Source organism: Salmo salar, chromosome ssa15 (assembly GCF_905237065.1).
Source record: "Salmo salar chromosome ssa15, Ssal_v3.1, whole genome shotgun sequence".
Classification (NCBI taxonomy): Eukaryota; Metazoa; Chordata; class Actinopteri; order Salmoniformes; family Salmonidae; genus Salmo; species Salmo salar.
This window is the reverse complement of record NC_059456.1, coordinates 79,412,719-79,435,786: the sequence shown is the minus strand read 5'-3', so window position 1 is coordinate 79,435,786 and position 23,068 is coordinate 79,412,719. Positions and strand designations below refer to the sequence as shown.

General features: G+C 43.0%; 1 protein-coding gene across 10 annotated transcripts in view; it reads left to right on the top strand.

Moving 5' to 3' along the window:
* Window positions 1-23,068, top strand: part of kif1b (kinesin family member 1B) — a 100,972-nt gene that overhangs the window by 73,912 nt on the left and 3,992 nt on the right. For 7 of the 10 annotated variants that reach the window (XM_014145801.2, XM_045696144.1, XM_014145800.2 and 4 more), the window contains 22 exons: window positions 563-817; window positions 4,360-4,478; window positions 5,029-5,114; window positions 5,416-5,545; window positions 7,047-7,206; window positions 9,892-9,982; window positions 10,099-10,217; window positions 10,683-10,738; window positions 12,892-13,000; window positions 13,131-13,197; window positions 13,406-13,490; window positions 13,822-13,927; window positions 17,041-17,155; window positions 17,602-17,735; window positions 18,190-18,251; window positions 18,635-18,780; window positions 19,028-19,294; window positions 20,983-21,054; window positions 21,201-21,322; window positions 21,802-21,954; window positions 22,279-22,471; window positions 22,707-22,825. In XM_014145801.2, the coding sequence (XP_014001276.1) occupies window positions 563-817; window positions 4,360-4,478; window positions 5,029-5,114; window positions 5,416-5,545; window positions 7,047-7,206; window positions 9,892-9,982; window positions 10,099-10,217; window positions 10,683-10,738; window positions 12,892-13,000; window positions 13,131-13,197; window positions 13,406-13,490; window positions 13,822-13,927; window positions 17,041-17,155; window positions 17,602-17,735; window positions 18,190-18,251; window positions 18,635-18,780; window positions 19,028-19,294; window positions 20,983-21,054; window positions 21,201-21,322; window positions 21,802-21,954; window positions 22,279-22,471; window positions 22,707-22,825 (2,766 nt within the window). The remainder of the gene's footprint in view (window positions 1-562; window positions 818-4,359; window positions 4,479-5,028; window positions 5,115-5,415; window positions 5,546-7,046; window positions 7,207-9,891; window positions 9,983-10,098; window positions 10,218-10,682; window positions 10,739-12,891; window positions 13,001-13,130; window positions 13,198-13,405; window positions 13,491-13,821; window positions 13,928-17,040; window positions 17,156-17,601; window positions 17,736-18,189; window positions 18,252-18,634; window positions 18,781-19,027; window positions 19,295-20,982; window positions 21,055-21,200; window positions 21,323-21,801; window positions 21,955-22,278; window positions 22,472-22,706; window positions 22,826-23,068) is intronic. The other 3 variants (XM_014145804.2, XM_045696146.1, XM_045696145.1) reach the window with 1 other exon arrangement.

Here is a 23,068-nt window from a genome sequence, read left to right as displayed (position 1 = left end):
CAGTATGTCCTTGTTTTGTTACTAACCACTATGTCTACGCCTTATGTTTTTGTACAAAAACAAATGTTGTAACAATTATGTTTGTGTTTCTTGTGATGTAGTGTTTCAGTTAAATAAGACTAGTACTAGTCGTAAAGTTAACACTAGACTACTAACAAATGTAACTAAGCTTTTGTTCTTATAATTCAAATGCTGTTTCTCGTGTTAACATAACTTTATCAATATGGACAGTGTCAACAATATACATGTTAGCAATTTAGCGGACGCTCTGATCCAGAGCAACTTACAGTAGTGACTGAATACATGTAACTTTTTCGTACTGGTCTGAAACCTACAACCCTGGCGTTGCTAGCAACGTGCTCTACCAAATGAGACCAGTGTATCCCTCTCCAACTGTGCACCATGACAGACTTTAACCTTCAAGTCAGTCTTTCACATTACAGTACAATCCACTCAAGCCAAACTATAACTCTCCTTTGTTAACTTCACTTGGCTGCTTGCCTCCCTGCATCCCATCACCCTCCCTCCCGGCCCTCCCCTTGTACCCTTCCCTCCCCCTTAGCTCCCCCATCTTCCATGGCTGCGTCAACGAGCAGCGGCTGGCCGACCGCACGCCCTCACCCACCTTCTCCACGGCCGACTCAGACATCACAGAGCTGGCGGACGAGCGACAGAGCGAGATGTCGGACTACTTGGACGACGAGGCGTTCGTGGACGACACCAGCTCAGACGCTGGCACCGAGGAGGGCTCGGATATCTTCAGCGACGGCCAGGATCCCTTCTACGACCGCTCCCCCTGGTTCATACTGGTGGGAAGGTTGGTGACCACCCATGATGATGATCTGAACCACCATGTCAGTCATTTTGTGACCGTGTCACACGTGACATTACACAGGCTCTGGAAGAGGGGGTGGGGAGAAGAGTGCTGGCTCATTTCACTCAGGGGCAAATACTAACTTAAACTTAAATTCAATGTTCACTTAGTCCACATACAGTGAGCTCCAAGTATTGGAACAGTGCATATTTTGTTTGTTTTGGCTCTGTACTCCAGCACTTTGGATTTGAAATGATACAATGACTTACAGACGCACAAATACCATGCTCCCCCAAAAATGCTAACCTCCCGTTATTGACAGGTTAACATGTCTTGGGGGTATAATATTTGTGCATCTGTACATTTCTCACTCATCATTATTCACTATTCATTCTGTATTATCCGTAATCATGGCAGCATCCACATTAATGTTGAAGGGTTCATGGCACATATTCTATTCTTATTTACCATAAGTGACTCCAGAATGGCACAGTACATTATTTACCATTCATTTCTGTTGGGCACAAAATCATGTGAAACAACCAAAACAAACAGAGCCACAGGCTTGATGTAGTCATTGCATGCTATGAATATGGGACCAAATACTTAACTTTTTACTACTTTAATACAAATATAAGTGAATAAGTCCCAATAATTTTGGTCCCCCAAAATCGGGTGACTATGTACAAAAAGTGCTGTAATTTCTAAACGGTTCACCCTCAAATTAAATCTGACAGTCTGCACTTTAACGTCATTGTATCATTTCCAATCCAAAGTGCTGGAGTACAGAGCCAAAACAACAAATGTGTCACTGTCCCAATACTTTTGGAGCGCACTATAAGTAGAGTTTTCACTTAGTCATGCATTGATTCCCCATAAGGGGGGTGTGTGATAGTTAGAGCTGTGAAGCATAGCTTTGGAGGTACAAAAGGCGTCTTTTTTTAATTTGGCTACCATATCCGATTCTAGGGCTGATGATATAATTGAAACGTATTCCCACCCATCAAAATGATCTTGTGTGCTGAGTAGTCCACTTACACCTCAAACTGTTAGGTTTTTTTCAAACGTCTCATTCATTGAATTGAGTGCTCTCAACTGAGTGTTTGTGTGGCTGAATGTTTTAGTCTGACACAACCAATAAAACATAGAAACAAGTTATCACTTATTCATACTGTGAGTCTGAAACATCCCCTCAGTGTCAATGATGCAAGGATATCTGAGACATGTCTCCTCGGCTGCATCCCAAACGGCACCCTATTCCCTATAAAGTGCACTACTGTCTTTATTGCTGATTTTAAAAAGTAGTGTGTAGGGAATAGGGTGCCATTTGGGACCCTTTTCTATGTATTGCAAGATGGTAGACTGAAAAGAAGCATAATGTGTCACACTGCTATGGAGCAGTGTCTTATTTGTAAGGCCTCATTTAGAATCAAGGCAGGCAGAGTAGAAAATTCTAGAATTAGAATAGAGCCAGCACCGTCATCCTCCAGGCGTGTTATTTCATCTGTAGATATAGAATGACATTCTATTTCTATGGCTTAATACCGCTCTGCTCCAGATGCCACCATTTTTTGCTCCCGGGTGAAGTTTCCACTATGTACAGATGTAGGATTAGCTTCCCCTCCCCCAATCCCCATTAGTGGAGAAAATGCTAAACTGACCCAGTATACAATCGGGGCAACTTCACCCTACAACTCATCTGTTTTTGTGGTATCTGTAGTGGCTAATTCATTGTCCATTTGTTTTGGTGATTATTATTTTTAATCTTCATTACCTTATTTTATTATATTTTATTTTTATTTGAATTGTATTTTGCTTTGCTTTGTTGTCAATGTCCGTAGTCATATTTGTTAACAGTATACAGTACCAGTCAAAAGTTTGGACACACCTACACATTGAAGGGTTTTTCTTAATTTTTTACTATTTTCTACATAGTTTTGATGTCTTCCCTATTATTCTACAATGTAGAAAATAGTACAAAATTAAGAAAAACCCTTCAATGAGTAGGTGTGTCCAAACTTTTGACTGGTACTGTATGTGTGATACAATGGCAATGATATCAATTACCCATATAATAACAATGATGACGTTAATAATTGTAGGAGTGGAGGTGATACTGATTTCAAATTCACATTAATGATATCAAGTAAATAATCTTAGTGGTAAAAAAAATACTACACATATGTATTTATAGTACATCTGAATAAACTCAGTTTGTATTTCAGATGTCATAGCCACCGCATCTGGTCTCAGGCTGCATCCCCAATGGCGCCCTGTTCTCTATATAGTGCACTACTTTTGACCCGGGCCCATAGGGATGAAAATTAGTGCGCTATGTAGGCAACAGGGTGCCATTTGGGATCCAGTCTCAGTCAGACGGCAGATCGATGCAGGCCCAGCCAGTCTGTCCTGTTAACAGCCCTACCTGCGTCATCATGACTAAAGATATTTCAGCTATATTTCTCCTCTCTCCATCGCCTCAGCTTTGAGTTCTCCTGCACAGGGAGGGGGAGAGTTAGGGCAACGGGGGCGCTGCAAATCAACCCCCACAAAGCAACAACACGTCAATGTGTGACTAAAGCCCGTCGACATAACAAGCGAGTCGGCTCTGGCTGCTGCATTTCAATTTAGCTAGTATTGCTGTTTTACCATTCAACAACATGCCTGAAAGAGATTGTTTTTATTTTTGCTGCAATATCATTTTAGCAGTTTGTCTATTTTTGTGTTTGTCTATTCTGAAATATCTCTTAATTTGTGATTGAATGCATTTCTCAGTTTACCATAAGGTCACATCCCAAATGGCACCCTATTCCCTATATAATGCCCTACTTTTGACAAGGTCCCATAGTGCACTACTTGTGACCAGAGCCCTATGTAGGAAATAGGATGCCATTTGGAACATGGACTCAATCACTTCAGTGATCATCTGATGAGTGTAACTAAAAGTGTGCCTCTCGCCCTTGCACGAATGTCAATTGAATCATTGCTATGAGTCATAGTGATTGGTTATTGGCTCATTAGATCTCATATTACACCCCTTCCATGTGACTAGGATGTATTGTCACGCCGCAGATGGCTCAAGCTTAACTTCTTTAGGGCCTGCTCTACTGTCATTGAGTCATGGTCAAATTCATTTAAATACCTATTAATTCACTAAGGGTTAAATCCTAACTTCCGCTTCAGTAAAATGTTCACTTAGTTTCGTTTCTTGACTTCAGTGGATGTTAGGAATGCCTCTAAAAGACACTTGAAGAGCTACTTGCATAAGGACTCCATAACATTGTATATTTATAACCCATAGATACAGCACTCATAAGCACTATACGGTTTACTGATGCAGTATGTTATGTGCTATGAACGTGTTATAAACCCTTTAACTAAATGTTACCGCATTCAAATTAAGAAAGTAATAAAATATCCGCTTGGCCTTTTTTTATTGACTTAAATAGAAGTTAATTTGACCAAGCCTTGTGAGGCAAAAGCAGACCCCAATAGGGGCTTGTAGGGTCAGATCCTCACCTCTCTCCCCCCTCCTTCCCCCATAGAGCCTTTGTGTACCTGAGCAACCTGCTCTACCCCGTGCCCCTGGTCCATCGTGTCGCCATAGTGACGGAGAAGGGCGATGTGCGTGGTTTCCTGCGTGTCGGTGTCCAAGCCATCGCTGGTGCGTACTGCTCCATCTCTCTCTCTTTCTCTCTACACACACCCTCTTTGACAAGACTCAGACCTGGGCCTGTATTTACAAAGCGTCTCAGAGGAGGAGTGCTGATCTAGGATTAGGTCCCCCTGTCCATTATCTAAATGGCAAACTTATCCTAGATCAGCACTCCTACTCTGATACTCATTGTGAATTCAATTAGTATGTTATATACTGTCACATAATTGTCCAATCCTGTTCCTTGAGTATGTATCCAGGTAGAATGTAACAGAATGTGTGTACAGAATGCGACAAGGCACCCTAATCACAGAACACATTCACTAAAACCACAACAAAACAATTTTATACAAGAAAATACCAGATCTAACTCTACAATGAATCAGAATGACTGGAAGAAATGTTGAAAGGCCCTCGGTTTTCTAGCGACCTGAGAGAGAATTCTGAGTCGACTGCTTTGTGCTCTTTGAAGAGACGAGTCTGCTCTTGTCAACACACCACGTTAATAACTGGGACTGACGAACGCGATGACAATGACTTTTAAAATGTGTCTTTGTAGCCGACGAGGAGGCCCCAGACTACGGGTCAGGAGTGAGACAGTCGGGAACTGCCAAGATATCCTTTGACGACGAGTACTTCAAAAAGGTAAGGCCACGTCAGACAAACTCTTTTTTTTTTTGAAACGTTATGGCCGATTTCCCTGGACTCAAAAGCATGTTCAATGGGGATTCTCCATTGAAAGTGCTTTTTAGTCTAGGACTAGGCTTAATCTTGTCTACATTCCATACACCTCCCAATAAACGTGTCTTTTAATCAGCAACATTTTCCCAGTGTTTTTTTTTTCTTCAAATGTTCACTATCAAAGCAGCTATATGCTAATATCTCACTCCCTCTGTCTTTCTCTCTCTCTCCCTCTTTCTCTCTCTCGCTCCCTCCCTCCCATCAGAATGACTTTCCTTCCACAGTCATGACCCACTCTGGCCTTTCTCTTGAGGAGCTGCGCTTCGTGGAGGGCCAGGGTCAGAGTTCAGAGATCATCACCCCCTCCGAGGAGCAGAACAGAATCAATGACATGGGTAAGGAAGGAGAGACCGGCGCAGCTCCAAGACCCTCTCATAAGTATTAGGCCTACATCTTGCCGGCCAATGGCTTGAATTGAGTGGGAATTAATAGTGGCAGACAGTGTTGTCCCTAAATTATTTTCTCGTTGGGGCTCTGCAAAGGCACCCAAATTAACATCCAGGGCCTCTTAAAGCAACATTTTCAACCAAATGTTTGTAGGCGGGGGAGGGTGGATGGCGTCCTGCCTCTACAATGATGGCACACTGGTGGCAGATATTCTTATTGAAGATGGAGGATGAATTGAAATAGGTTGATACAAGAGTTGGAAAATGCCTTCAGTCATAAAAATCAAATAGATTTAAATTACTAAAGGTCATGGGGCAGCAGGTAGCCTAGTGGTTAGAGCGTTGGGCCAGTAACCGAAAGGTTGCTAGATCAAATCCCCAAGCTGACAAGGTAAAAATCACTCTACTTCTTGGTCAAATAGCCCTTACACAGCCTGGATGTGTGTTTTGTCTGTCTGCCCCTGAACAAGGCAGTTAACCCACTGTTCCTAGGCCGTCATTGTAAATAAAAATGTGTTCTTAACTGACTTGCCTAGTTAAATAAAAAATACATTTTGGCTAATGTGAAACTCTGAGTGTAAAGTGACATCTGGTTGGTGCAGTCATATTTAGTTTCCCTGTGAAGGAATTTACAATCGTCCACATAAGCCATTTGATAGAAAAACATAATAAACTTTGACCATAAACCTTCCTTTCATTGTGCACTTTATTGAGCTGTTGAACTGTAAATAAAGAGGGAAGGAGGACAGGGAGAGCGAAAAATATGGAGGAAAGTAGAGAGAGTTGGTCTAGCAGTTAAAGCCGCTGTCTCTGGCACATGTATGGTCCCCCTGCCCGCGTTGAATAGAATCACGGCCCTACCAGCCTTTTCACCTCTGCATCTACCCACATCCCCTTTCCCCTTATACCAGTCTCTATCAATAAAACACTAAAATCCTGGCCTCCCGAGTGGTGCAGCAGTTTAAGGCACTGCATCGCAGTGCTTGAGGCGTCACTACAGCCCGTGGTTCGATCCCAGTAGGCCGTGATCGGGAGACCCATGAGGCGGCACACAATTGGCCCAGCGTCGTACGGGTTAGGGGAGTGTTTGGCCGGCCGGAATGTCCTTGTCCCACCGCGTTCTAATGACTCCTTGTGGCGAGGCGGACGCATGCAAGCTGACCTCGGTCGCCAGTTGGACGGCGTTTCCTCCGACACATTGGTGCGGATGGCTTACAGGTTAAGCGAGCAGTGTGTCAAGAAGCATGGCTCTAGATCTTCGCCTCCCAAGTCCATAGGGGATTTGCAGCGATGGGACAAGACTGTAACTACCAATTGGATATCATGAAATTGGGGGAAAAGTAAATGTAAGGAAATTGAGGATAACACACAACGTTTTACATTGTGTTCATCCTGGTATGTATCTGTCCGCTGCATGTTTTAACCCTTTGCTGTGGGTGTTTTGTGACAGACCTGAAGCTGGTTCAGGGGAACTTGGTTGACCCTAAGCTTAGTCGCGAAGAAGGACTGGCCGGCCAACTGGAGGTGGGCAGTATCTTTACCTTCCGTGTGACCGTGCTCCAAGCCAGCGGCATTCTCCCGGAGTATGCCGACATCTTCTGCCAGTTCAAGTGAGTTGGTCGGCTGTTATCAGATCTGTCCTCAGATCAACCTCACAGGCCCCGGAGCACACGCACACCCTCCGGGGCCTGTGAGGTTGATCTGAAGACAGATAGATATAGATATATAACCGTTCAAAAGTTTGGGGCCACTTAGAAATGTCCTTGTTTTTGAAAGAAAAGCACATTTTTTGGTCCATAAAATAACATCAAATTTATCAGGAATACAGTATAGACGTTGTTAATTTTGTAAATGACTATTGTAGCTGGAAACGGCTGTTTTTAATGGAATATCTACATAGCCGTACAGAGGCCCATTATCAGCACCATTGAGTTAAAATGGCACATTGTGTTAGCTAATCCAAGTTTATCATTTTAAAAGGCTAATTGATCATTAGTAAACCCTTTTGCAATTATGTTAGCAGAGCTGAAACTGTTCTGATTAAAGAAGCAATAAAACTGGCCTTTAGACTAGTTGAGTATCTGGAGCATCAGCATTTGAGGGTTCAATTACAGGCTCAAAATGTCCATAAACAAATACATTTCTTCTGAAACTCGTCAGTCTATTCTTGTTCTGAGAAATGAAAAATATTCCCTTTACAAAACAGCGCAAACTGGCTCTAACCAGAATAGAATGAGGAGTGGGAGACCCCGGTGCACAACTGAGCAAGAGGACAAGTACATTAGTGTCTAGTTTGAGAAACACAGATGCCTCACAAGTCCTCAACTGGCAGCTTCATTAAATAGTACCCACAAAACATCAGTCTCAACGTCAACAGTGAAGAGGCAACTCCGGGATGCTGGCCTTCTAGGCAAGAGTTGCAAAGAAAAGAACATATCTCAGACTGGCCAATAAAAATAAAAGATTAAGATGGGCAAAAGAACACCGACACTGGACAGAGGAACTGCCTAGAAGGCCAGCATCCCAGAGTTGCCTCTTCACTGTTGAAGAGCACTGTTCTGTGAAGGGAGTAGTACACAGCGTTGTACAAGATCTTAAGTTTCTTGGCAATTTCTCGAATGGAATAGCCTTCATTTCTCAGGACAACAGTAGACTGTCAAGTCTTTGAGTCAATTGAAGGTGTACCTGTGGATGTAATTCAAGGCCTACTTTCAAACTCAGTGCCTCTTTACTTTTGATTTTCCCATGATGTCAAGCAATCAGTCAAGACCTCAGAAAATTGTAGACCTCCAAGTCTGGTTAATCTTTGGGAGCAATTTCTAAATGCCTGAAGGTACCACGTTCATCTGTACAAACAATGGTATACAAGTATAAACACCATGGGACCACGCAGCCGTCATACCGCTCAGGAAGGAGACATGTTCTGTCTCCTAGAGATGAACGTACTTTGGTGTGAAAAGTGCAAATCAATCCCAGAACAACACAAAGGACCTTGTGAAGATGCTGGAGGAAACAGGTACAAAAGTATCTATATCCACAGTAAAACGAGTCCTATATCGACATAACCTGAAAGGCCGCTAAGCAAGGAAGAAGCCACTGCTCCAAAACAGCCAGTAAAAAAAGCCAGACTACAGTTTTTAACTGCACATGGGGACAAAGTTTGTACTTTTTGGAGACGTCCTCTGGTCTGATGAAACAAAAATAGAACTGTTTGTCCATAATGACCATCATTATGTTTGGAGGAAAAAGGGGGACGCTTGCAAGCCACCGTCCCAACCGTGAAGCACGGGGGTGGCAGCATCATGTTGTGAGGTGCTTTCCTGCAGGAGGGAATGGTGTACTTCACAAAATAGATGGCATCATGAGGTAGGAAAATTATGTGGATATATTGAAGCAACATCTCAAGACATCAGTCAGGAAGTTAAAGCTTGATCGCAAATGGGTCTTCCAAATGGACAATGAATCAAAGCATACTTCCAAAGTTGTGGCAAAATGGCTTAAGGACAACAAAATCAAGGTATTGGAGTGGCCATCACAAAGCCCTGACCTCAATCCTATAGAAAATGTGTGGGCAGAACTGAAAAAGCACGTGCGAGCAAGGAGGCCTACAAACCTGACTCAGTTACACCAGCTCTATTATTCTGACATTTCACATTCTTAAAATAAAGTGGTGATCCTAACTGACCTAAGACATGGACTTTTTACTAGGATTAAATGTCAGGAATTGTGAAACTGAGTTTGAATGTATTTGGGTAAGGTATATGTAAATTCCGACGTCAACTGTAGATATTCCATAAAATCAGCTTATTCCAGCTACAATATTAATTTACAACATTAACAATGTCTCCACTGTATTTTGATTAATTTGATGTTATTTTAATGGACAAAGAATGTGCTTTTCTTTCAAAAACAAGGACATTTCTAAGTGACCCAAAACTTTTGAAGCGTGCGTGCGTGCGTGCGTGTGTGGAACAGAAGTACCGATGACACTTAAGGCCGACAGGTACAATGGTTTAATTCTTGTTATAAGCATGTATGAGCCTTTATGATGTCTTATTATAATATGTTATAAGGCTTATATGTGATATGTAACTAATTCCAAATGGCTGTTATTTAGTCAGGATCGTTATGAGAGGATGATAATAAGACCTTATCAGGGTAGGGTGTTAAATACAAGTCATAACAACAGTATCATACCTGTCGCTTTTCATTTGTATCGACCTTTTAGTAACACTTTACTTAAATGTACAGTATTGTTATTTGTAATAATCACGCATCATCTGTTGGCTCCTCAGTTTCCTCCATCGTCACGACGAAGCCTTCTCCACAGAGCCTCTGAAGAACACTGGGAAAGGAACTCCTCTGGGCTTCTATCACGTCCAGAATGTGAGTGCACACACATGCACAACGCACGTACACAGCACACAAACGTCTCACATACACAAAGGTATAGAAATATGACCCAAAGCTGATTCATTTTCCCATTCCCTCCTGTTGTGTAGATTTCAGTGGAGGTGACTGAGTCGTTCATTGAGTACATCAAGACCAAGCCCATCGTGTTTGAGGTGTTTGGTCACTACCAGCAGCACCCTCTGCACCTGCACGGTCAGGACCTCATAAGGTAGGTTGATTGGTCACCTGCACACATACGGTATGCTCCAGGGTGAAGTTTTCCCTAGATACAGATCCAAGATCAGCTTCCCCTCCCCCAATCCTATAGGAGAAAATGCTACACTGATCCAAGATCAGGATCTAGGAGCTACATCATGCCACACCCCCACATACCTTTATTAATGATTCATTGGTAATGATGGGTTGTCTAGTAGTAAAGTAAAGCCCGCACTCTCAACTGTCCATTTGTTAACAAGGTCTTTTGCTACTGTAGTACTACATAATTGTTTTCCAGACCAGCACACCATGATTTGTTGTCTCTCTAATTAACATTAGCCAGAATGTCTTAAGGCTCACATCCAGCACATTAAAAACATCACATTAAAAGCTCAAGTAATGACATTAAAAACAAAAACATACCAAAAAGCAATTAAATTTTAAATACTAAATGTGTAATCTTTTTGTTTGTTTTTAGTCCTCCTCAGGCTGCCAGGAAGTACTACCCTATTCCAATGCCCCTGTCTAAGCCAGGTAAGGATTCTACAGATACAGTATCGTGAACAGCATTGCAGAAAATCTTGCCGTCCCTTTATCCAATGAATTTTTTTTAAATCGCCACCACACTGTGTATCCAGTCACAACTGCATGTCTCATATCTTCCCCTCTTCTTTCCTTTTTTTTGACATTTTGTTTTCTGACCCATTTCCTTGTCACTACTCACCCACACCCTCTATGTCCTTCCCGTTCGACTAAATCCATATCCATCTCTCTCTCATTCTCTTTCCCGAACTCTCTTCCACTCACCCACATTTTTCTTACTCCCTCTCTCTTCCATTCACTCCCACCCCTACGCCATATGACCAACCCCCCCACCCCGTCTCAGACCACGCCCGTAAAATAGAGTTGATTCGTTACCTGATGACTGGCTCCGTGCCCGGCCAGGTGCTGGACACACTGTCCGAGCATGCCAATGCCCTAGCATCCACGGCAGTGGCCAGCCTGGAGGACGGGGCTGACCAGCTCTCTCACTTCCCCTTCCTTCCCATGCCCACCAGCCCCGTGCTGACTGTACCCAGACACCATGGTTGGTACAGCGGACATTAGAACCGTGAGAGTAGTTAGCTGGGAGTAGCAGCAGTCTGCGCTGTACTATTAGCCTGGTCCCAGATCTGTTTGTGCTGCATCGACAACGACCGTCGGCGAGTTGACTATATACACACAAACAGATGTGGAATCAGGCTACTCTACTGTAGCCCTGTGCTGTGCTTTTGTTTTGTCTTCTGGCTGTAGTTGGCATAGGCCGGTGTGGTTCAGTGGTGTGGTGCATCCTAGTTTTGTCTGGCCCAGTTCTAGTTCTAGTCCAAGTCCCCTCCATTGTCTCTCACATACCAACCAGCCACATACCTTTTAGGGCTGGGAATTACCATGGACCTCACAATCAATATGATATCATCACCATACTTAAAGAACCAATAGTCTGGACACACCTCATTCCAGGCTTTTTATTTAGTTTTAGTTTTTTTCTACATAGTAGCATAATAGTGAAGACATCAACATTATGAAAAAACACATAGAATCCTGTAGTAACCAAAGAAGTGATCAACAAATCAAACTATATTTGAGATTTTTCAATATAGCCACACTTTTCCTTGATTACAGCTTTGCACACTCTTAGCATTCTCTCTCAACATATTGCTCACTATGTGTCTGCTGCAGAGAGACGAGACAGCATGAGAACACAGGCCTAAAGCTGTTTGGGCTTCAGTTCCATTACCTAAACACACACAAACAGAAAAATGTATGTTTCCTTTTAACCATCTCTGACATTGTTGAGTGAATAGTTGAATAGCAAATCTCTATCTGCTGTAGAAAAATTGTTAAAAGCGAAGGAGGTAAATCAAATGTTATTAGTCATATGCGCCGAAATACAGCAGGTGTAGACCTTACAGTGAATTACTTACGAGCCCATAACCAACAATGCAGTTTTTAAAAATACGGATAAGAAATAAAAGTAACAAGTAATTAAAGAGCAGCAGTAAAATAACAATAGCGAGACTATATACAGGGGGGGGGGTACTGTTACAGAGTCAATGTGCGGGGGCACCGGTTAGTTGAGGTAATATGTACATGTAGGTGGAGTTATAATCGTGATGTGTTATAATTTGTGATTTGCCTTTGGACAGGCTGTGTTCTAGTGTCACTCCTTGATAGTATTTAAATGGAGATTGCCATGTTCCCGGCTTAATTAAATTGTAGTGGATTTAGAATTGGACAGTTGTTTTGTACCTTGTGAATTAAGCCCTTCGAGTACAGTGAGGAGTATTGATTAGTGAATGTTTACAGGCTTATAATAACACATTAGCGTGTTACAGCAGTTTCCGCATGTCATCGTCACTATCCGTTTAACCATTGTTTTACGTACACCACAGCTCCAAGACAAATCTGAGTTTATAATAGTAGGACACGTCCTGTACGTGCATGATTATCATCCCCTGTTCATATTCATTTTTTCAAGAAATCCAGAATTCATGTTTCTCTCGAGTTTATTTCAGCAGCCCCCTCTGTTACCACATGCTATTGAGATTGTCTAATGGGTTTGTGTGCGCGTCTCACTCGCTCTCTCTCTCTCTCTCTCTCTCTCTCTGTCGCTGTCTCGGTCTCTGTGTGTGTGTGTTTCCCCCCAGTACCAGCCACCAAGCTCAACACCATCAGCAAGTCCAACCTGGGCCAGTGTGTGAGCAAGTACGACCTGCTGGTGTGGTTCGAGATCAGCGAACTGGAGCCCACCGGAGAGTGAGTGTCCAAGTCTGCGCTCACTCACGGTCGCATGCACACGAGCATACACACATGCGGACGCATGCACATACAAACACAGGGGTTTGGCTGTTCCAGACTTATGTTTGTCCCTGGCTTCTTTCCGTAGGTACATACCAGCTGTGGTGGATCACAGTGGAGGACTGCCCTGCCATGGAACCTACCTACTGCATCAGGTACAGTACAGTGACCCCTCAGGGCCCATATTCATAAAGCGTCTCACAGTAGAAGTGCTGATCTGGAATCAGTTTTGCCTTTTTGATCATAATTCATAATATTACATGATTTGACTGTTTATGATGGTATCGCTGTTGATATTGACATGTTCAGTCATTGTGTCTGGGCTACTGTGATACTGACTGATACTGTTTCCTTGTGCTGCAGGGGATTCAGCGGCGGATCACCGTCACCCTCATCCACGAGAAGGGCAGCGAGCTCCACTGGAAGGACGTGCGTGAGCTGGTTGTTGGTGAGTGCTTCAAAATAAAGGCAATACACTATCCAACTGAATTAATTTTATTTGAGAAATATAAAATACATATGGATTTGCCTCAGCTATGTTAGCACACAAATACACAACTGGCCTACCCAAGGACATTGGTTCCAGATAATTGAAAAGCGGCAACTATTTTAAATTGTCTAAATAAACAAAGAAAAGCTAATCATTAAAAAAAAATCAAGTCACTTCATGAACTGACTGATTTGAATGAAATTTGACTCAAACCCCAGTGTCTGACGACGTTACCGGAGAGACAGGGCTTCATCATCATGAGAACATCCTGTGTTGCTTGTTTCCTCAGGTCGGATCAGGAACAAGCCAGAGGTGGACGACTCGGCAGCAGATGCTGTCCTGTCCCTCAACATCATCTCGGCCAAAAATATCAAATCATCCCACAACGCTAACAGGTACGCCAGTACTGCCCTACCAAGCAAAAAGGCAGTAACTGCTCATTTGGTCTAAAATGAGTTAATGTAATTTTTGCTACATTAAATACATACTTAATCATGTGGACAAGTATCCTGCCTGTATTGTGTTTTGGAGAAAATGGGGGTCATGTTAGCAGTAACTACATAAAGGTACTGTGAAACCAAGGAAAAATAAAAGCCATTTTTCTCAGTTCCACGCTATGGTGCTACACTGCCCTACCAAGCCTTTTTGCTTGGTAGGGCAGTGTAGAACCATCAAATTGCGCTAGCTCCCCAATTGAATGCCTAGGTTTTAGCTCATGGTGTGCAGGAGGGTGCAGGCATACAGGCATAGAAGATAATCATACGGTATAAGAATATTATGTCTTTGGATGGATTATATGAATTTTCTTAAAGGGTTGGTTTCCCAGATACAGATGAGGCCTATTCCTGGACTAAGAAGTATTTTCAATGGAGATTCTCAAGTAAAAGTGCCTTTGTAATCCAAAACTAGACTCTGTGTCCGGGAAACCAGACTATAGGGTATTTTATTTAGTAGTCTAGGAATCCTAATTATACATGATTATCTTTGTTGTACTGCATAGTGAAATATGGTAATGATATTGAATTGGCATGCATGTTGCCTGTGAGAAGTAGAAACACAATACCCGTTTTGTTATTCATAACAGAATAACTGTCCAAATTGAAAGGAATCGTCACTGTCTTCCTGGCTAGAAGAGACAGCAGAATGGCCCATTTCAGTGTTTGCGTTTTTCAGCTCTGACATTGGATGTATGTACACATACATCGTTGCATGTGGGCAATCACATTCATTTCCAGTGCTAACATTCTGCTCTCTTTTTTGATTTACTTCATTGTTTCTGTTGCTTGACTCTCTGCTTTCTCTCTTTTGTTTTTTTCTCCTGCTGCGGCTGGACTCTTGATTTTGCTCAGGCTTTGTCTTGATAAGGATATTGCTAGGTACCAGCAACCAAGGAACATAAAGCGTCTTCTCTGAAATAAGCTTTATGGTTCTCTTTGGCTTTTTATAGACATTGGGGCGAATCCTATCTTGCAATTAAGTCATAATTGTCACTTAGTCATGCATTGATTTCAATGGGAAGTTAGGATTTGCCCCTTAGCCTGTAGTAATAACTCTTAATTTGTGTTCTCTTGTCTTACACCTTTTGATATCACTCCCATTGGTTAATATCCTTCTAGCCAGTACAAACCTATTAGCTTGGAAATGTTCTTTTCTAGAGCTCTTTGATTGCGCTCATTTGTCAATTCATCACATTGTGAAACGAGGAGGGTTTCGTCCTTTTATCATCCTATTATCACGGCTATCATAGCCTATTATTCACCCTTTTGTTAACTGAGGCTTTTCTGACTTCGGAGAAGGTCACACTGCTAAGTCCCTTTGTCTTGCACAAAAGCAATAGGAATCTAAAGACGAATTACTGTAAAACATGCTATCCCATGGCTTAGTGGTGACTTCGGTATCGCTCCATATGCAAGTTTAGCTACTAGCTATTAAACGTCCTTGTAGCATGCTCTACTAATCTACTAAACCTGCGTAGTGTCTGTCAGCCATGGTGAGTCCTAGAGGGATGAGGGCAGGGTCAGGCGAGCTAAAGGTGAGGTAGTGCCCCCTGGTGGTTAGAGACAATTTGTACATAAGTAGTGAAAAATACACCTTCCGCTACTTTCATTGCAAACCATTGGTCTGTTGCTCATTGACGGACCCCAACAAAGTCAATGGATCAAAATGTAATTTCCCCATGGGGAAAACAAGTATAAAAAAAAACATGACACAGTCGTCACAAACGAGTAGGCGCAGCACAGATTTACACTGACATTTAAGTAATTTAGCCGTTATCTTATTCAGAGCGTCTTGCAATCAGAGCCATTCGTTTTTTTTTTAATCAACCGCACAATCAGACTGTGAAGATTGTGACATTTCAAGAGTAGAACACAATGGAATGAACCCTTCTGTATATGAGGTGTCCTCACTCCCAAGGGTGTATGCATCCCAAATGGCACCCTATTCCCTGTTTAGTGCACTACTTTTGACCATACTTAATTTCCCTTCATAATAATTCAATTGGCCCTTATCTATAAAAAGCTTAAGCACTCAAAGCTCTTGACAAGCTTTTCACACTTGTTGTAGCGTGACACCTGCTCAAAGCGTGCGTGCTGTTCAGGTCTCACCTCCGTGTGTTTCCTCACACCTAGTCGTCACCAGGACCGCGTGTGTAGCGCGGTAGCAGTGCTTGCCCTTCCACAACCATAGTTCAGGGATTAATTGGTGTGTCATATAATGCTTAGAATCCAGTATTATCCCCTCTTCAATTCGTCCATTTTAATACAGCTTTATTTTCCCCTCAAACAGTTAGAAAAAGCAAGTTAGGTTACAAATATTAACATTTGTAACGTATCGCTGGGCTCTATTTTCTACTCTAGTATATGTTTTGGTAACAGTTGGGGGAAGAAAGCAGTAGATAGCACTGACATTTACTTCAGTTACTCCCCATGGCTACTTATTAACTTAGTTACAGCTAGGCTACTTCCTATAATATGTGTCTGGTTGTGTCCACATGCCATACAGACCTTTGTCTATTACGAAATGATGTTCTGGTAGCATTTGCAAAGTCTTTCAAAATACTACTAGCAATATCATAGCAATAGTTGATGTGCAATATGGTTGCCTAAATTGACCCCAACCCCAGTGATTTTTCTCTAACCTTCAGTGAGTAGATTACGCGGCTACATCAGGCTATATTATGAACTGTTGGTTGCTTACTCTCACACCTCTATTGTGATATAAAGGAGAGAACCTTGGAGGAACCACAACCAGCCTCATTGTGACACTGAACAGCCATTTTAGAAATGTCCCACACAGTTGAAATGATCCACCAGGGTGCGTCCAAAATGGCAGCTATTACCTATACAGTGCACTACTTTTAGCCAGAGCCACAGACACCCTATTGCCTATAATACACTACTTCTAGTGCACAAAAGTAGTGTGCTTTACAGGAAATAGGTTGTCATTTCAGACATAGCCTCAGTCTGTAAACGTGGAGACACTGACCTCTTTCATCTTTTCCTCTCAGGACCTTCTACAGATTCGAGGCTGTGTGGGACAGCTCTCTGCACAACTCCCTTCTGCTCAACCGAGTCACTCCCTACGGAGAGAAGATCTTCATGACCCTGTCTGCATACCTGGAGGTCAGCCCTGTCTGCCATTTTGATTTTACTGTAGCCACCAACCTAGGGAATCCTGTCTCAATAATGAATTGGTATTGTGTAATTGTGTATTAATAAAACATAATCTACCGTCTCTAGGCCTACTGCTTAGGATTTAGGGATTTTATTTGCCGATGACAATTATCATCAATGAAATACGTAAAATGATATCTATAATTGATAAATGTCAAGGGCACTTGTAGGTAAATCAAACTTATAAACATGTACTACTACAATACAGATATTCTTATTCGGCTGTACTTAAAAGGGCTGCATACATGTAAATAAGGATGTATTGTGAATAAGGATGTATAACAGCCCCATAAGCACTATATACAGTAGTGTTACAGTATCCACTCCAGTCATTTACAGTGCTCTGCACTGAGGAGCTTGAGCGCTAACATGCTAACCGTTTCTCCACTCCACAGCTCGACCACTGCATTCAGCCTGCCATTATTACCAAAGACATCTGCATGGTCTTCTACTCCCGAGACGCCAAGATCTCCCCTCCCCGCTCCCTGAGGAACCTCTTTGGAAGCGGCTACTCCAAGACCCCTGACTGGTAAGGCATCTGACAGTCATTTTGTGTCCACCTTCTGTATGACTCATAGACAGCTGTCAGATATCTCTGTTGACAAATAAGCAGCTGTCAGCCATTTTGTGTGCATTCTTTATATGACTCGTAGACAGCTGTCAGATATCTCTGTTGAAAAATAAGCAGCTGTCCACCCTTTATCACTCCAGTAGAGGCTGCTGAGGGGAAGACGGCTCATAATAATGGCTGGAACGGAGCAATAGAATGGTATCAAATACCATTCCAACAATTCTGCTCCAGCCATTACCACGAGCCTGTCCTCCCCAATTAAGGTGCCACCAACCTCCTGTGTATGACTAATACACAGCTGTCGGTTATCTATGTTGACAAATAATCAGCTATCAGCCATTTTGTGTTCAGCCTTAAGATACGACCTTGATGAACAACACCCTAATATAGCCTCTTGTGTTCCGTATTACAGCAACAGAGTGACTGGCATCTATGAGCTGAGCTTGTGCAAGATGTCTGACACAGGAAGCCCAGGTTAGTGCAATCTCTCTCTCGAAACACTGTTGGTATTGGGATAAAAGCACAGTTAGCCTTATCTATGAACCCAACTTAATAGCACAGAGGATAGCTAAAATATACCCCCCAAACATACTCCTCTCCACTCCCCTGTTCTCTATAGCGCTTGTGTGTGCGTGGTATAAGTCCAGACAAACAGTTGTGTATTGATATAAGTTGTGTATTGATATAACAGCCACCCTCAGAGGTAGTGACGTTTCAACCTTCGTATGTCTTAATCAGAGCTGGTTTAAATTCATGACAGGGTCCAAGCTGTCTGCATGCTCTCTCTCTCTATATATCCCTGTCTCTCTCCCCCCTTCCACTCTATACTGACAAGTGCATGTTTGTTTGCTACTCAGGTATGCAGCGGAGGAGGAGGAAGATTCTGGACACTTCTGTGGCCTACGTCCGGGGAGAGGAGAACCTGGCTGGCTGGAGGCCCAGAGGAGACAGCCTCATCTTGGAGCACCAATGGGAGCTGGAGAAAATGGAGCAGCTGCATGAGGTGACTGGGCACTATGAGAACGTTGAGGGCAAAGGAAAGCCTGAAATGGCAACAACAACAAAAACCTATAGTGCACTAATTTAGACCAGAGCCATATTCCCTATATAATGGATTATTTTTGCTAGAGCCCTATGTCCTGTATAAGGCATTACGTTTGACCAAAGCCCTCTTCCCTGTATAGTGCACAATTTGGATCAAATTAATTTCAAACTCTCTCACGCTTCGTTCCTTTTCCTTCCCCCTCCAGGTGGAGAAGACGCGTCACCTGCTGCTGCTGAGAGAGAAGCTGGTGGAGACTGCTCCAGCTACAGGCCCTGGGGGGCCCACCAGCAAGTCCCTGAGCGAGTCACTGTCCCCTAGCATGAGCAGCGGCACCCTGAGCACCTCCACCTCCATCTCTTCCCAGATCTCCAGCACCACCTTCGAGAGTGCAATCACACCCAGCGAGAGCAGTGGCTACGACTCAGCTGACATCGAGAGCCTGGTGGACCGCGAGAAGGAGCTGGCCACCAAGGTGAGGGAGGAGAAAGCAAAGATCATTTTAAAAATGGGCTGAAACTGGGAGGGATTAACCTGAACTTGTCCAATAAGAAACACTTGTTTTCAGTAGGTACGGTTTGTTACGGTGTGCACTAATAAATACACCCCAGGGTTATATTCATTAGGGCATGCAACGGAAAATGTTTGAAGGAAAACGGAAATTAGTTTCTTAAGTCCAAGTAGTCTCTCTGTTTCAGTCCATTTTCTTTTGTTTGATTACTAATGAATATGACCCTGTTTTAATGGTTTACAAACTGTATCTGCTAAAGTTGTACTGCACATTGTCCCCAACAAAGAAATGAGAATGGGGTGGGGTGTTCCAGAAAGCAGGGTCAATGAGTTGGCCAGCTAACTGACCTAAATACAGTGCATTCGGAAAGTATTCAGACCCCTTGACTTTTTCAACATTTTGTTACGTTGCAGCCTTATTCTAAAATTGATTCATTTGTGTTTCTCTTTTATCAATCTATACAGAATACCCCACAATGCCACAGCAAAAACAGATTTTTTGAAAATGTATTAAAAATAAAAAACATAAATATCACATTTACATAAGTATTCAGACCCTTTACTCAGTACTTTGTTGAGGCATCTTTAGCAGCGATTATAGCTTCAAGTGTTCTTGGGTATGACGCTACAATCTTGGCACACCTGTATTTGGGGAGTTTCTCCCATTCCTCTCTGCAGATCCCCTCAAGCTCTTTCAGGTTGGATGGGGAGTGTTGCTGCACAGCTATGTTCAGGTCTTTCCAGAAATGCTCGATCAGGTTCAAGTCCGGCCTCTTGCTGGGCCACTCAAGGACATTCAGAGACTTGTCCCAATGCCAATCCTGCATTGTCTTGGCTGTGTGCTTAGGGTCGTTGTCCTGTTGGAAGGTGAACTTTCACCCCAGTCTGAGGTCCTGAGCGCTCTGGAGCAGGTTTTCATCAAGGATATCTCTGTACTTTGCTCCGTTCATCGACACAATCCTGTATCGGAGCTCTATAAACAATTCCTTCGACCTCATGGCTTGGTTTTTGCTCTGACATTCAATGTCAACTGTGGGACCTTATATAGACAGGAGTGTGCCTTTCCAAATCATGTCCAAACAATTGAATTTACCACAGGTGGACTCCAATCAAGTTGTAGAAACATCTCAAGGATGATCAATAGAAACAGGATGCACATGAGCTCAATTTCGAGTCTCATAGCAAAGGGTCTAAATACATATGTAAATAAGGTTTTTCTGGGGTTTTTATTTGCAAAACCTGTTTTTGCTTTGTCATTAAAGGGGTATTGTGTGTAGATTGATTAGGAAAAAAATATTTTATACATTTTAGAATAAGGCTGTAACGTAACAAAATGTGGAAAAAGTCAAGGGGTCTGAATACTTTCCGATTGCACAATATTTGGAAATATAAGCTTGAAGTTGCCCCAATATAATTGTCTTAACAACCAATAATGAACCAGAGTTATAGCCTGCTTTCTCGAGCAGCCCACTGGTTTGTTGTGAATTTCAGCCCAGCGCTGGAATAACTCATAGTAGAAAACTGTATTGTCCCTCAAGGGGAAATTGGTTTTGCTGCAGAATCATATCCATAAAGTCAACAACAAACATTTCACAACGAATAGGACACAATGTACACAACATAACATTCACCATATTATCTGTTGTCCTGTAGTGCCTTCGCCTTCTGACCCACACTTTCAACAGTGAATACAACCAGGTGTGCAACAGCATCAGTGACTGCAAGGTGAGATACAGTAGAGGTGGATAACAAGCTGCAATGCCTTAACAGAACAACATGACATTGTCTGCCAACTAAGTTTCACCAAATCAGTGTTGTTACTACTGTCTTAATCTCCCTTCCTTGTTTCCTCTCTCTCGCTCTCTCTCAAGCTGTCAGACATCTCCCCCATGGGCCGTGACCCGTCGGTGACCAGCTTCAGCAGTGCCACCCTCACCCCCTCCTCCACCTGCCCCTCTCTGGCCGACTCCCGCTGTAGCTCCGTGGATCAGAAGTAAGACTCTATTATAGTAGACTCCATTATAGTAGAATCCAGTAGACTATAGTAGAATACATATAGTGGACTCCATTATAGTACAATATAGTAGACTATAGTAGAATACATATAGTGGAATCCAGTAGACTATAGTAGAATACATATAGTGGACTCCATTTGAAATGAACACACCTCCCATTCTAAATGACATCCAGTATTGACCACTCTGTATAATAACACTTGAGCTTCATCAACCTGGTATACACTTTTGTGCATAATTGAGGGAGTGGCACTTTAAGCCTCCTATATACTGTTACAGCCATTTAAAACGGTCATAAGAAATAGGCTAAATATTCATGTCCGAGCCACAGGTTTGTATACTATATTCTGGGACACACCCTACAGTTAAAATGTTTATGAAGTGCTTCTGAATATGTGATAGTTTTGAATATTTAATTCTTAGTAGCATCAGACTGACACTCTTCATTGTTTCCCAGGACCCCAGAGGCCAATTCTCGCGCCTCCAGCCCCTCCTGCTCGGACTATGAGAACTTCCCCATGGTGCCCACCCTGGAGACGTCTTATCTGGCTCGAGCCGGCAAAAACGAGTTCCTCAACCTGGTGCCCGACATCGAGGAGATGAGACCAGGGTAACTGCTATGTCCTCGTCCCCTCGTGTTAGCAGTGGGCATGATGATGACGATGACTTCATTGTTTTTTAATCATACGGCATGCCAGTATGCATTACACACAGATAGACAGCACGTCACAAACGTTCCATACATAATGCGTTAGACACAGACATACAGTATTCACGCAGACAACCATATATCACAATACATTTACAAAGAGTATAGGCTTGGTGAGTGGCTAGACTAACTCCTATTGTTAACACTGCATGTTCGAGTGGTTGTCGTAGTTTCATAGCTAAAAACCAATGAACCGAACTGAGCCCCTGTTCTCTCCCACCACAGGTCTGTGGTGTCCAAGAAGGGTTTCCTGAGCTTCATGGAGCCGCGGTCCAACTCGTGGGTGAAGCACTTTGTGGTGGTGCGCCGGCCCTACGTGTTTATCTACAACAACGACAAGGACCCGGTGGAGAGGGGAGTGCTCAACCTGTCCACTGCCCAGGTGGAATACAGCGAGGACCAGCAGGCCATGCTCAAGGTGGGCCCACATGCATGTGCGCACACAAACACAAACGAATTTCACCTGTTTGGCATGTACAGGCATTTTAATGGGTCAACACTATACCCACGCACGATGTGGAGTTTTAGGAGTAGAACAGGATTGATACGAGCTCTTCAGGTTGAACGACAATGGCACATAATGCCCTTACATGTGTAAATGGCTTGCCACAAGGGTAACTAACTTCCTCGTGTGTTATTTGAATCCTCTGTAGACACCCAACACATTCGCTGTGTGCACAAAGCACAGAGGGATCCTGCTCCAGGCCAACAATGACAAAGACATGAACGACTGGCTATACGCCTTCAACCCGCTTCTAGCGGGAACAATAAGGTACTGTACACAGTCCCCTAACTAGAAATACAACATTGTGAGCTATTTAGTACCCGTTTCCTTGTACCCAGTTCATGCTTAGTCCTGGAGTAAAAACAACATTCTCCATGGAGAATGTCCATATAAAAGTGCATTTAAGTCCAGGCTTGATTTGGGTCCAAGAAACCAGCCCTTAGTGATTTAAGCATTACCATTGAATATAACCCAAAGAAGACTACTGAGAGTACTGATGTTGATAAGGCT